General features: G+C 39.2%; 1 protein-coding gene across 2 annotated transcripts in view; it reads right to left on the reverse strand.

Moving 5' to 3' along the window:
- Positions 1–14,472, reverse strand: part of EML6 (EMAP like 6) — a 523,485-nt gene that overhangs the window by 257,456 nt on the left and 251,557 nt on the right. For both annotated transcript variants that reach the window (XM_033938328.1, XM_033938329.1), the window contains exon 19: positions 9,355–9,466. In XM_033938328.1, coding sequence (XP_033794219.1) covers positions 9,355–9,466 — 112 coding nt within the window. The remainder of the gene's footprint in view (positions 1–9,354; positions 9,467–14,472) is intronic.

Raw genomic sequence — 14,472 nt, forward strand, 5'->3', positions numbered from 1 at the left:
CCATACCATGTTATGGTCGCTGGAGGCTAGCGTATCTCCTACCGAGACCTCTGAGATGCTTTCCCCGTTTGTGAGTACCAGGTCTAGGATCGTCTGGGCCCTAGTGGGCTCCGTTACCATCTGTCTGAGATGTACTCCTTTTATGGAGTTCAGAAGCCTCCTGCTGCTGCTGGTTGCTGCTGAAAATGTGTTCCAGTCTGCGTCAGGCATGTTGAAGTCCCCTAGCAGCACAGTGTCACCCCGTAGAGTTATATTCTCTATGTCTTCAATTAATTCTGCGTCCATGTTTTCCGGTTGTCTTGGAGGTCTGTATACCACACCAAGATACAGGCATTTTTTACTACCTCGTGCCAGGTTAACCCAGAGGGACTCCCCGGTATACTTGACATCAGTGATTCTGGTAGTTTTGATGTCTTCCTTAATGTATAGTGCTACCCCTCCACCTAACCTGCCCTCTCTGTCCTGACGAAGTAGATTGTACCCCGGTATAGCCATATCCCACCCATGTGCGTCAGTGAACCAAGTCTCGGATATTGCCACCACGTCTAGGTTGGCATCCCTTATTTCAGTTTCTAGTTCTAGAATTTTATTGCCTAAACTGTGTGCATTAACATACATGGCCCTCCACACTTTGTGTTTGCTGAGTCCCTGTAAGGCTATTCCTGACCGAGTCTGTGTGGCTCCAAGAGAACTGTTTGCATATTGGGTCCTTACCTCGGAATCTGAGTGTCGACTCGTCCCATCAGGATAGTTCCTTTCCACCCCAGTATATGAGTAGGTCCCCTCCCCCAACTTACCTAGTTTAAAGCCCTGCGAAGTAGGCGGGCTAGTCGGTGTCCGAAGATGTTCTTACCTCTGCTGGTTAAATGGAGTCCAGTCAGATAACGGCAAGATCAGAGACCTCCAATGTTCAGATAATAAGATACACTCTATGTGAGATATACAGAGAACCATGTACCCTAGATCAGTGTTTTTCAACCTTTTTTGGGCAAAGGCACACTTGTTTCATGAAAAAAATCACGAGGCACACCACCATTAGAAAAAGTTAAAAAATTTAACTGTGCCTATATTGACTATATATAAATATATAGGAATCAAATAAACACAAAGAAAGTATTTTATAATGCTGCCACCGCCACTGGGGAATAGGCTGCCACTGCCGCCATCGGGAACAGGCCGGCACCGAGTTCTCCCTGCTTCTCTTCCCCGCAGGGCCTGAGTCGTGGCGCGTGGCTAGCGTGCTCGTTATGGGACGATATTGAGGTCAGAAGCATGATAGTGCAGTATTTTTGTAGCGCCAGTTTTTCATATGATTCTGGGTAATTCTAGTTAGAGAAAATTCTGTGTTAGTTAAGGACCACGCCCAAATAGAAGCGTACGGAAAAACAGGTGAATAAAAATTTTAATATAATGTAGCTAAGGCCAGAAGTAAAAACACACTAAAGATTAATATAAGGAAAAGAATGGTGTTTTTTGTGTACTTTGCTGTTGAAGCTAAATCATGGTGGAAATCATGATTACATGATTACATGGAGGTTCTTTTGTATGTATTATAACTGTCCTGTCTTAGGCCAGCATCTTGTGCCAGTGAATAGTTTCTGTTCTTTGTTCAGCTTCCCGCCTTTAGCCTCGTGGTTCTAATTGAAAACAGATGTGCTCAGGCCAGTTAGGAAAACTCCATATTCCAAACTGAGATATAAAATGTATGAAGTATGAATGGCCAAGATATGAATGAAATTATGAATGTTTGGGGCCCATGGATGTGATATGTGGAAATATAAATGGTTTATATAAATGGTTTTATAAGAAATATTAAGGAAAAATCTTGAGCACAACATCTGGAAGTAATTAGAGTCAGTCTCAAGAATAGGGAGAAGGGGGGCCTTGGAAGCCCACGCTTCAGGAAGAGGAGAGGGGGATTTAACCCCCCCTTTTTCTCCTGAGTAAGATTTCTGTGTAAGGCTGTGCAATTTGAATCTGTCAGCTTAGGAGTTTTTTTTCCTTTAAGGCTCAGAACTTGTCAGCATGGAAGGACTGAGAATTTACCATGTTAATAATTGTGAATTCTTTTGAATGTTAATGTTAATTCAGAAATCATCTGAAACTTTGTATAACTTTTAAACATGGAGGAATGTTTCTTTGTCTAAACTTTAAGACCACCCAGAGAAATGTTATTGGTCGTCAAACTTGATGATGTCACTAAACCAAAAGTTATATAATAGACTGTAATGAGATAGAAAAAAGAGACCATTGTGAGAAGGCCAGTCTTTGGCCACGATGATGATCTCCCATGAGCGCAACGTAAGCAATTATGCTATTCTTTTGATCTAATAATGGGAAAATAGAACCAATAATTCAATAAATCCTGGTTATAATTTTAAAACCTTGCGCTGGTGTCATTTTGCATGTAGAATTATTTTCAAACCTGAAGCTTTCACAAATGGCGTCAATGCCCCATGCTCAATTGGTGGCGAAACCCGGGAACTAACTAACTAATTTGACGCCTTGAAAAAGCTTATAGGTTATTCATGGAAACTCTAGGAGCTCTGGAGATTTCGCATGGTTGTGTAACAAAAGGTGGTCACAGGTTGACTGGCTGCGCAGGAATATGGCGGAAATTAGAGATAAAACGGGACCGGAAAACTGGAAAATTGTGAGTATTACGCCTGTTTAAAGAGAAAAAAATTAATAAAAAAAATTAAAAATAATAATAAAAAAATTATTTGAGCATGCTGCTTGTATATATCTGTACATAATTATATGAAGTTAGTGGAAATTAAATATTAATGAAAAAAGAAAAAAGAAAAAATTAGAAATAAAAGTAACACAGAAAGAATGTAACAGCCCTTGCAGTGCTGGCATTTTTCCATCTGGCTTTTAAACTGAGCAGTGCCTGTCTGAAAGAATAAAAAAATTAAGTTTTTGCTTGTCTGATAACAGAGGTTACTGAGTTTGAAGAAAAAAATATATATATATTTTCCTGCTGTGTGTCTAAGCTTTGTCTCTGAACTAACTCTTTCTCTCTGTGAAAAAGAAAACTGTCTGTTTTAATCTGACTTTGAAAAGTTTCCCTCTGTCCCGTCTCTTTGTTTGAAAAAACGGGCTGAGGGCACCCCCCCTCCTTCTTTTTCTCCCTCAGTGCATTTTCAGTGCCTATCTGAAGTAACTACTTTGAAAAGAAAAAAGAAATTGTGTTTCTCAGCTTTGTCTTTCTAAACTCCAGTTCTGTCTCTCTCTGTCTTTTTTGCTTTGCCCTAACTTTTTCTCTTGTCTCTGGAAAAAGAAAAATAAAGTTAATGGCTTCCCGTTCCCTTCAGTGTTCTTTGTTTGAAAGAGCGGGCTGCAAATGGGGGATTTTCACCCCCACCTTTTTCCTCCCTCGATACCTTCCACAGAGCTATCACGTGAGGAAAGAGGGGGAGGGAATGGAACAGCAATGGAGTTCTTTTGTCTCAGGGCTACAGATTTTCCAACAGGTATTTGCTTATTATCAGGATTCAATGTGGTCTCTCTCCGATAAAACTTTAACAGGGAAATGCATGCAGGTTGGAGTTCCGATCAGCCGGGTAATTGTTTAGTAAGGCACTTGAAGTTAATTCAAAGTTGTTTTTGATGTTCAGGAAAACAGTTTGAGTGTATTGGGAGAGCAGAGTTTACATAGCTAAGTGATCCCTGCTGTGTTAGGAACAATGGAGGTACTTTGGGAGAGTTTCAGAAGCTGTTTGTAGCCTAAGGGCTCAGTACAAGATGCATTCTAGAAAAAAAAAAAAGACGTTATGTAGCTTGAATTTTTCCCTTGTTCCTTTATATTTTAAAAAGGTTATTAGAATGTTGGAAGAACAGAACTGTAATTGGAAAGTGATTTTTAAACGAGATGGTTAAGTGAAAAGGAAAAGAAAGTTAAATGTCTGGCGATTTCAAAGCAGGGAGATAGTCTGTAGAACGAACGTACAAGAATGTGGAAGAAAGTTTTGTGAGACGTGTTAAGGAAGGATGTGCTATGAATTATGACCTGATTGTAAGGGATCTGATATGGAGAAGTTCGATAGGGAAGATGAGAGAAAAGAAAGAATTCTGCTGGACTTGGGAATGTATTCAACAGTAAAAGAATACTTTTCTGAAAAGAAAAAGTTTGATTTTAAAGGGTAGATACCATGCTTAAAAGCAGGCAAGTGTGCATAAGGGAAAAATAAAATCCCTGCCTTTATATTTTTATCTCAGGGTTCAAATTAATTTTGAATATGAATTTTTGTGCCCCTGCATGGTTTATAAAGTATTTTTAAACTTGTGCATTGTCTGAAATGTATGATTAGGGAGTAATTAAATTTAAATGCATTTTAAAATTAAATTGGGAAGTTTAAAATAAAAAGATTAACAAAAGTAGAGGTTAAGTACCTATATTTTTTTGAAAATCGAAATAAATGTGAAACAAAAGGCTTGTTAACCTTGTTACCGGAAATGAACAATTATAATAAACTTTTATGTAAGTGGATGAATTCGGAATTGAAATTTTGCTTACTTTTTACAAGTAAGCTCTTCAGGATAGGAACCCAATAAAGAATATGGAATTGAGAATAATTCCCTGATGTTAGAAAAAAAGAAAGTCTAATTTTACCATGTAGAGAATGTGTCTGCATGTTTAAATTTTCCTGTAGCCATATTTTGGTACTACAGGACCTTGAAAAAAGTCTATTTAATCTGTATGTTTTGTGTTTCAGTTAAGAACCTTCTTTGAATCTTTTCAACAATTCTACACAGAAGACTCTGCAATACAAGAATTTTGCAGAGGGGATAAAGTGCCATATGTTTCTCTTTTCTTTGTTCTTTTGTTAATGAACATGTGCTTTCCTTCCAGGATTTACACTGATCAGCAGTACCACATACCACCACTAGAGCTGTGGAGAACACAGAGAAAAAATTCCGATGCTGAATTTTCGGCGGGAATTTCAGTGTTCCTTTGTCTTCAACTAATAGACTGTTACCTTTCAGTTGTACCAGTACGGGTGTAAAGAAAAGCAGTTCCATAGTTACAGAAAAGCCAAGCTTGAATTATGAAAACGTTGCAGCATGAACTTTTTAAAGCCATGATTTAAATTTCACTGAAATTAATTTAGAGACTCCGACCTTACAAGTTGCTAAAACTATTTGCAAAAGACATTTCTGGACTCATATAAAAATTTTGAATGAAAAAACAGACTTTATCTTAAACCACGTTACTTTAAATCACTTCATTTGAATTAGGCTTCTGAACTTTAATTATGCTTTTGCATAATTTCATAGACTTATTCTGATATTGTATTAATAACTGTATTTTCTTTATCATTGTCTTCATGCATTGTTCTCAGAAAATATTTTGTCCTGTATTTTAAATTTTATTTCATATGACTGTATTTCTATACACAGTGGCAGCTTCTAAGCTGTAACACAGTGCCACAATATTGTTTAATTGGGTTTAACAGCTGATATCATCAGTCCTTTTAATGATTTTAATTTAAATTTGAGAAATGAGTTCCTGCAACACACACAGAAAAAGAAAACTTATATCTGATGTGCATGCATTATCTGCACATAAGTACATTTCCATATTAAGCATATATTTGGGTTTTCTTAACACTGTGCATTATTTTACATTTTATTGATTTAATTCCAGGGCTCTATAACATAACACTTTTGAGCATAGGGACCAATTAAGTTAGATAATACTGAGGTTCTCTTTATCTTAGGGAAATCTAGGGTTCTATTTTTCTGTAACTATACTTTCTCTAAATTTCTGACTTTTTAACTTCAAAAGTACTGGAGTTTCATGAATACCTCTATGAATAAAACAACAGACGTCTCTGCTCTAGGACTGTACTTGCACCTAGAACAGACACTGTCTAACAATCACTGGAATGGTAAGTTTCCTATATGATATGGTTTAGACAGCAACTTACATAAATGTACACTTAGATGGGTTTTATCTAGAATAGTGGATGGGATTTGCTTGCATTCTCACTAGAGAATTCAAGTAAGCTTTGGGTAAGATCTTCTAGGCACCTGCCGTTGCAGGCCTAGGTAGTACATTTTTCTGGCTTTTGCTATCTAATTGGCATTTAAAAGAATATACTTGCACAGACACACTGATCCATAAGAAGAACCGTACCCTGAGTGAACCCCAGCGCCACAGATAAGACCACGAGCTCAATTATGAATATTACTTCATAAATTCAGTAATATCCAAGAGGGGAATGAGTCGTGGCGCGTGGCTAGCGTGCTCGTTATGGGACGATATTGAGGTCAGAAGCATGATAGTGCAGTATTTTTGTAGCGCCAGTTTTTCATATGATTCTGGGTAATTCTAGTTAGAGAAAATTCTGTGTTAGTTAAGGACCACGCCCAAATAGAAGCGTACGGAAAAACAGGTGAATAAAAATTTTAATATAATGTAGCTAAGGCCAGAAGAAAAAACACACTAAAGATTAATATAAGGAAAAGAATGGTGTTTTTTGTGTACTTTGCTGTTGAAGCTAAATCATGGTGGAAATCATGATTACATGATTACATGGAGGTTCTTTTGTATGTACTATAACTGTCCTGTCTTAGGCCAGCATCTTGTGCCAGTGAATAGTTTCTGTTCTTTGTTCAGCTTCCCGCCTTTAGCCTCGTGGTTCTAATTGAAAACAGATGTGCTCAGGCCAGTTAGGAAAACTCCATATTCCAAACTGAGATATAAAATGTATGAAGTATGAATGGCCAAGATATGAATGAAATTATGAATGTTTGGGGCCCATGGATGTGATATGTGGAAATATAAATGGTTTATATAAATGGTTTTATAAGAAATATTAAGGAAAAATCTTGAGCACAACATCTGGAAGTAATTAGAGTCAGTCTCAAGAATAGGGAGAAGGGGGGCCTTGGAAGCCCACGCTTCAGGAAGAGGAGAGGGGGATTTAACCCCCCCTTTTTCTCCTGAGTAAGATTTCTGTGTAAGGCTGTGCAATTTGAATCTGTCAGCTTAGGAGTTTTTTTTCCTTTAAGGCTCAGAACTTGTCAGCATGGAAGGACTGAGAATTTACCATGTTAATAATTGTGAATTCTTTTGAATGTTAATGTTAATTCAGAAATCATCTGAAACTTTGTATAACTTTTAAACATGGAGGAATGTTTCTTTGTCTAAACTTTAAGACCACCCAGAGAAATGTTATTGGTCGTCAAACTTGATGATGTCACTAAACCAAAAGTTATATAATAGACTGTAATGAGATAGAAAAAAGAGACCATTGTGAGAAGGCCAGTCTTTGGCCACGATGATGATCTCCCATGAGCGCAACGTAAGCAATTATGCTATTCTTTTGATCTAATAATGGGAAAATAGAACCAATAATTCAATAAATCCTGGTTATAATTTTAAAACCTTGCGCTGGTGTCATTTTGCATGTAGAATTATTTTCAAACCTGAAGCTTTCACAAATGGCGTCAATGCCCCATGCTCAGGCCGACCAACTCTCGCCACCCGTCGTCAATTCTAACGTCGGAGAGGACGTTCTAGGCCAGCCAGGCAGCGATTGGCTGGCCCAGAACGTCCTCTCCGACGTCAGAATTGACGCGAGTGGCGAGAGTTGGCCAGCCCCACAGGGAAAAGCAGGGAGAACTTGGCGCCGGCCTGTTCCCGATGGAGGCGTTGGCACTCAAGTGGCTAAAGAGCCGCAGTTTGCCGGCCTAGGGACAACACTGGAGAGTGGCCAGCTGTGCACCCCCTTGGGACGTAAACCCGGGGTGGGGCAGACCCCCCCCCCTGGTATGCCACTATCTGTACCTCACTCCCTCCCTATGACCAAAAATTCTCCTTTCTTCTATTCCCCGTGTACACAACCATCTCTTTCCCTCCCTTCCTCTCTCCAAAGTCCATGCCTTCTGTGTCCAAACACTCATTCCCTCCCCCACCTCAGCATCTCTTTCCCTCCCTTCCTCTCTCCCAAGTCCATTTCTTCTGTGTCCAAAAACGCATTCCCTCCCCCACCTCAGCATCTCTTTCCCTCCCTTCCTCTCTCCCAAGTTCATGCCTTATGTCCAAAACGCACTCCCTCCCCCCTTTTGTGTTCCGTGTTTGCCTCCCAGCCCATCTTTGCAACTTTCTCAGCAAAACGAAGCTCAAGCCGCGAGGCTTGTCTTCTGCTTCCTGCCTGCCCTGCCGCGCACAAATAGCCGAACGGAAGTATTCTCCGACGTCAGCGCTGACGTCGGAGGGCAGGCTTTGCTTAAGCCCTCCCTCCGACGTCAGCGCTGACATCGGGGAACGCTTGCGATCGGCTATATGTTAGCTGCAGGGCAGGCAGGAACAGAAGACGAGCCTCGCGGCTCGAGATGTATTGAACTCCGTGGGTCCCCCGTCCAGCTCTCTCCTGTCCACGTGGGGCGGACCGCCCCTCTCCCTAGACTGGTGGTATTGCCCTGATGGCGGCCCTGACCCTACGGCACACCAGGCAACATCTCGCGGCACACTAGTGTGCCGCGGAACAGCGGTTGAAAAACACTGCCCTAGATAAATGGGTATAATCTCATTCCTCTGAATTCAACAAACGCCTTGGGTCCAACAAATTTAATGCTGTACACAGCCCTTAGATTCCCCTCTCTAACTTAAGAGGAGAATTGGATCTTAATGTGATCCTAGCCATCTGAGGGTCATAAAACACCACTAATGAGACCTCTAAGTACAAAGAACAAAGCCTAATTAAGGCTTGAAAAAAATGCATAGTCATAATTATTAGGGGCATAGATTGTCAGCACGTTGAATGTCTTACCATGCATAGTCACTTGCAAAAACAAACATCTACTTCCAGCATTTGATTTGAGGACTTTTAGCAGCTGCCTGGAGACTTTTGGAGAGAAATTATGTAAAAATTTTATGGGATGAAAAGAATAAAAAACTTTGCCCACCTATAACCTTGTAAGTTTTTTTTGTTCCATCTCAGATAAGCGAGTCTCCTGCAGACATGCTATGTAACTTTTTGATGACTTGTATTTTTTTTTTTGTTTGTTTCAATAAGTTTTTATTAAACATTTTCAAAATAAATGCATAAAATAAAACTGCTGAAAAGAACATACAAGGATATCAAATCACCCAACTCTCCCCCCACTCCTCCAAGTTCTCTCTCCTCACAAATATCATCCTGCAAGAAAATGGAGATCAGCAAGTTGTTTCTGCAAGCTAACTTTCAATTAAATGATAAAGTACCTCTCCTTCCTACCCCACCCCCAAGTTTGAACAAGGACTCCAAATACTGACTTATTTTTACATATCCACATGGACTAAAACAGCAACCACATTTCTCTGCTGCACACACACACACACAAATAATGATATAGTGGTACCTTTCGAGTTGGGTGACAGTGATGCTCTTTTAATAGCATAGGTCTTCAAGCACCTTTCAAACATGTCATCCCAGAGTCCAACTATGCCATCCTTTCCACCAGTTACAAAACCCTTCAGAAAGACAAACAGAAATGTTATCTTTCACTTAAACAAATATTTAATTCTATTTATTTTATGATATTTAAAGCATTTTAGCACTTTAATCAGGTTATAATATGGTCAAACAAGATATTTAACACATAATACAAAAATAAATACGATTCAAATTCAAATTCCTAAAATCAAGTTTATGTTAAATCAACTTTTCTCAAACTACATCTGTTCAACTTATCTTTATATCTATCTTTATACCTACACACACACAAAAACAAGCACCATTATTTATTGATCTTTTCATTAAATAAGAAATACATGCACCAGAGAATGGGAGCAAGAGAGTTTTTCTAAATAGATTGTTTTGGAAGATAACATAAGAACATCAAACTACAGTATACAGAAGGGATCCATGTAATCTTGAAAGTTTAGAACTTATGAAAAGTTATATGATATTTTCAATTTCAGATTTAGTTCCAAACATGGAGCAGCAACATAATACTCTACTGCTGCATGCCTTACTAGTCATGGTAAGTTGATTTGCCTATTTAGAGAATTGAAAGCAGACCAATATGAATACTCATGATTCTTCATTTTCAGTATTTACTTAATTTCTCTTCAAAGTTTTTCAGTGTTATTAGAACAGAAAGATGAAATACAATGGAAAAACTTCACATTTTCTTGAATCGATATCAAAGTTCATTTTGTTAAATGGATATATGAAACACAACACCACCTATTAGGGAGGAAAGTTATCAAGCAGAATTAGGGCACTAACCTAATGCTGGGGTGTAGTGCTCTAATGCAGTATAAAATGTCATCCTGTGTTACATAGTAATTACATTACATTAGTGATTTCTATTCCGCCTTTATCTTGCGGTTCAAGGTGGACTACATAAGAGTTGTTATGATAATAGGAAGAAACATATTTTTAAGATATTAAGAAGTACTTAGGAAAAGTTTGAGCATTTACATAAGAGTTATTGTGATAATAGGAAGAACTTATTGTTAAGATATTAAGACGAACTTAGGAAAAGTTTGAGCATTTTCTAATTTGTTAAGGAGTAGTTGGTAATTGCAGGAGGAGTTCCAAGCCTGTTTGGTTTTATGTATTTTTTGAAGAGTAGGGTTTTTGTTTCTTTTTTGAAGGTTTTGTAGTCTGTGGTCGAAGTCAGCAGATTGGTGAGCAAATGCATGTACATCAGCTCATTACTTTGTAAATATCATACTATGTTTGACCGAACCAACAATTCCATCTGGAACTGGACTCCAGAAAGAAATGGGATGTGAAAATATGAAGTAGGGACTTAGAAGTCTGTTTCAGAATGGAGGAGAAATGGATTAAACTACCAAGGCTGTTACTGCTGTTATTTTAGGCTCTGGAGCACTAATGTCCAGTGGCAACTCAACCTGAGCATGGCAGTATTTTATACAGTTTGTTGACTATGGAGAGATGAAGGTCTTGATCACTGAAGATCCTAGTCTGTTGGTATTAAAGGACAATAACAGACACGTTGTAGAGTGGAAGAAGGTAGGTTTACAGCCCAATGAGTGAAGTACAGTTGTCCCAGGGAGACCAGGTGGTCTGGAGAAGAAGTCTGGCACTTCTATTGAGTGGCTGAGATGAAAATTGGAGACTATCTGTAGTAGGAAGTTAGATGAGTAAGAAGAACTCTGTCTTGAGGAAATGTTGAATAACGAGGATCGTGTATTAGAAATTGGAATCCACTGGATCTGTGTACTGAAGGGATTCAATGGGAGAAGATAACAGGCTATGCAATATGCTGTAGAGATGGAATCACAAGCACTTCAAAAGGAGACTTCAACATGTGAAGATTATCTGTGGATTTGAAACTACGGGAGATTGGATTAGTGGTGGACATGTACCCAGATGATTGGTGCCCATAGGTACTTATGTGGCATTTAAAACTTGAAATATACGCACTTGTAGGGCACTGATAGAGGAGAGATAAGCACATATTGACGTGTTGTTGATTGTGGTCTCCGCAAATTCTGAATTTTTTTTAGTATGAAAAAGACAAAAAAGGTACTGATGATATAGGATATATGTTTACAGTCCAGTCTTTTAGGTGATACCAGTAGGTAAACTGTGTGCACATGATGTGGTAGAAATATGATGTGGAGATTTGATCAAGAAGTTGTGGTGGTCAGCACTGGAATAGAAAGATGGAAGTTATCACGCAAAGGGAGTCATGGAAGAGGCTGTAAAGTGCTTATACTGTAGAGTGGTGAGTAGAGGGGATCTTTCACTCTGAGTCTAGACAATTGAAAGGTTTAAAGAGGAATGGGCTCTCTGACATGGAACTGACGAAGTAACATAGAAACACAAAAACATGATGCTAGATAAAGGCCAAATGACCCATCCAGTCTGTCCATCCGCAGTAACCATTATCTCTTCCTCTGTCTAAGAGATCCCACGTGCCTATCCCACGCTTTCTTGAATTCAGACACAGTCTCTGTCTCCACCACCTCTCTGGGAGACTGTTCAACGCATCTACCACCCTTTGTGTAAAAAAGTATTTCCTTAGATTACTCCTGAGCCTATCAGATTTGTCTGACAAGACCTACCTCTAGTGAATCCATGTTGCCTCTGGTCCTGTAATCCACCGGATTCCAGAAACTTCACCATTTTCTGTTTTAAAAGGGTTTCCATTAATTTGCTTACCACAGAAATCAGACTTACTGGCCTGTAATAATTCCCTTCTTCTTCCTTACTTCCACTTTTGTGGAGAGGGCACATACCCGCCCTTCTCCAATCCTTCAGTACCACTCCTGACTCTAGAGAAGCATTGAAAATATCAGTTAGCGGAGCCACCAGAACTTCCCTAAGTTCCTTCAGCACCCTAGGATGTACACTATCCGGCCCCATTACTTTGTCTACCTTTAATTTAGCTAGATCCTCATGAACACAACCCTTGGAAAATCGATCAGGGTCTACTACTCCTCCATCCTTATTTATGTTTGTCTTCTGTGGTCCCGCTCCCGGCACTTCAGCCGTGAACACAGAACAGAAATATTTGTTAAGCAATTCTGTCTTTTCTTTATCAGCTTCTACATTTTTCTTCCCTTCACTTTTGAGTCTCACAATGCCACTTTTGAATTTCTTCCTATCACTGATATATCTAAAAAAATGTCTTGTCTCCCTGTTTTACTGTGTCAGCTATTTTTTTCTTCCATTTTTATCTTTGCTTTTCTGACTATTCAACCAGCCTCTCTTAACCTTTCCAGATATTTTTGCCTGCCTTCCTCTTTCTGTGATCTTTGTAGATTATGAAAGCTAACCTCTTATTCCTTACCTTCTCAGCTACTACTTTTGAGAACCAAAGCGGCCTTCTTTTCCTCTTACTTTTACATACTTGCCTCACAAAAAGGTTTGTCGCCCTTACAATAATCCCTTTCAATTTTACCTTCCAGATGTTCCCATCCAGACAACGATTTCTTGACGTAATCTCCCAACTGAACAAAGTTAGGTTTTTTTTAAGTCTAGAATCTTTACTTTTGAATGAGCCCTCTCTAAACTCGTCTTAATATTAAATTGTACCATGCAGTGATCACTGGATGCCAAATGATCACCCACTGTAACATCAAAAACAGTTTCCCCATTTGTAAGAACTAAGTCCAGTATGATCCATCTCATATGGGTTCCATTACCAATTGCTAATTACTTGTGTACATATACTGTATGCTTACTTGTACAAATTGTTTTATTTTGTCTCACAATTTTTTATTGTCATATGCATTGAAATATTTGATATTGCGTGTACAACAAACTTTTAATAAACTTGAAACTTAAAACTTCTCCTTGTAGAGAATCCAGGATCTCCCTACTTCTAGAATACCCCACAATAGTGATATCCCAATCAAAATCCGGCATGTTAAAATCACTTATTAATAAAACTTAGCCTTTTTTAGATATATTCTGAATGTCTACTATTAAATCTCTGTCTACTTCTTCTGTCTTTGAAGGGGGCCTGTATATCACACCAAAGTAAATATAGTCACCATTCCCTCTTTCAAAATTGATCCATAGTGCTTCTTCCTTGCCCCGCAGTTGTGTGGTTTTAATATGATCTTTAACATATAACACTACTCTCCCCTACTTTTCTTCCTACCCTGTCTTTCCCGAATAGATTATAGCCCAGTATAACTACATCCTCCGAGTCATGGTTCTCCGTGAACCATGTCTCCATGATCACCACTATATCCAACTCATCTTCTTCCATCACAGCTTCTAAATCCAGAATCTTGTTTACCATACTTCAAGTATTAGTATGTACTGCTTTCCAGACATTGGTCCCTTTTCCCATCCATGTAGAAGTAATCAATTATTTACTTACCTGAGGGTTTATACTCACCCAGTAGCTTTGATCACCCTACCCCATCACTTAGTTTAAAGCCCTCTTCAGTAGATTAGCCAGCCTGCCACCGAAGACACTTCTTCCCTTCTTTGATAGATGTATACCATCCCTGCGCAGCAGCCCTTGAAAAATCATCCCATGGTCCAGAAAACCAGAACACTCTCGATTCTATCCACATCTGACCTGGCCCTTACCCTCGACAGGGAAGATGGATAAGAATACCACCTGCGCACCTGACTACTTCACCTTCTCTTCCAGAGCAACAAAGTCACTTTTGAGACATTCACCGAGGTATCTGGCAGTATCACTAGTGCCAACGTGGACGAGCAGCATCAGATAACAGTCATCTGGCATGATGAATCTTGGCAATCTCTCCTTAACATCTTGGATTTTGGCACCAGGCAGACAGCATACCTTCCGGGTACATCATATCTGGTCTTCAGATGGACGCTTCTGTATCCCTCAGAAGGGAATCGCCAACTACCGCTACCTTATGCCTCCTGGATTCACCAATTTTTGGGATTTCAAGCTTTGGTCCTTCCTTTCTCTACGATGCTTTCATCTCCTCCACTTCCAGCCACTGCCAAATTCACTTTGGGCTACTCAAACAGCTGCTTAAACTCCAGCGCCATAGGATAAAGTTTA

The sequence above is a fragment of the Geotrypetes seraphini genome, chromosome 3 (genome assembly GCF_902459505.1).
Source record: "Geotrypetes seraphini chromosome 3, aGeoSer1.1, whole genome shotgun sequence".
Taxonomy (NCBI): domain Eukaryota; kingdom Metazoa; phylum Chordata; class Amphibia; order Gymnophiona; family Dermophiidae; genus Geotrypetes; species Geotrypetes seraphini.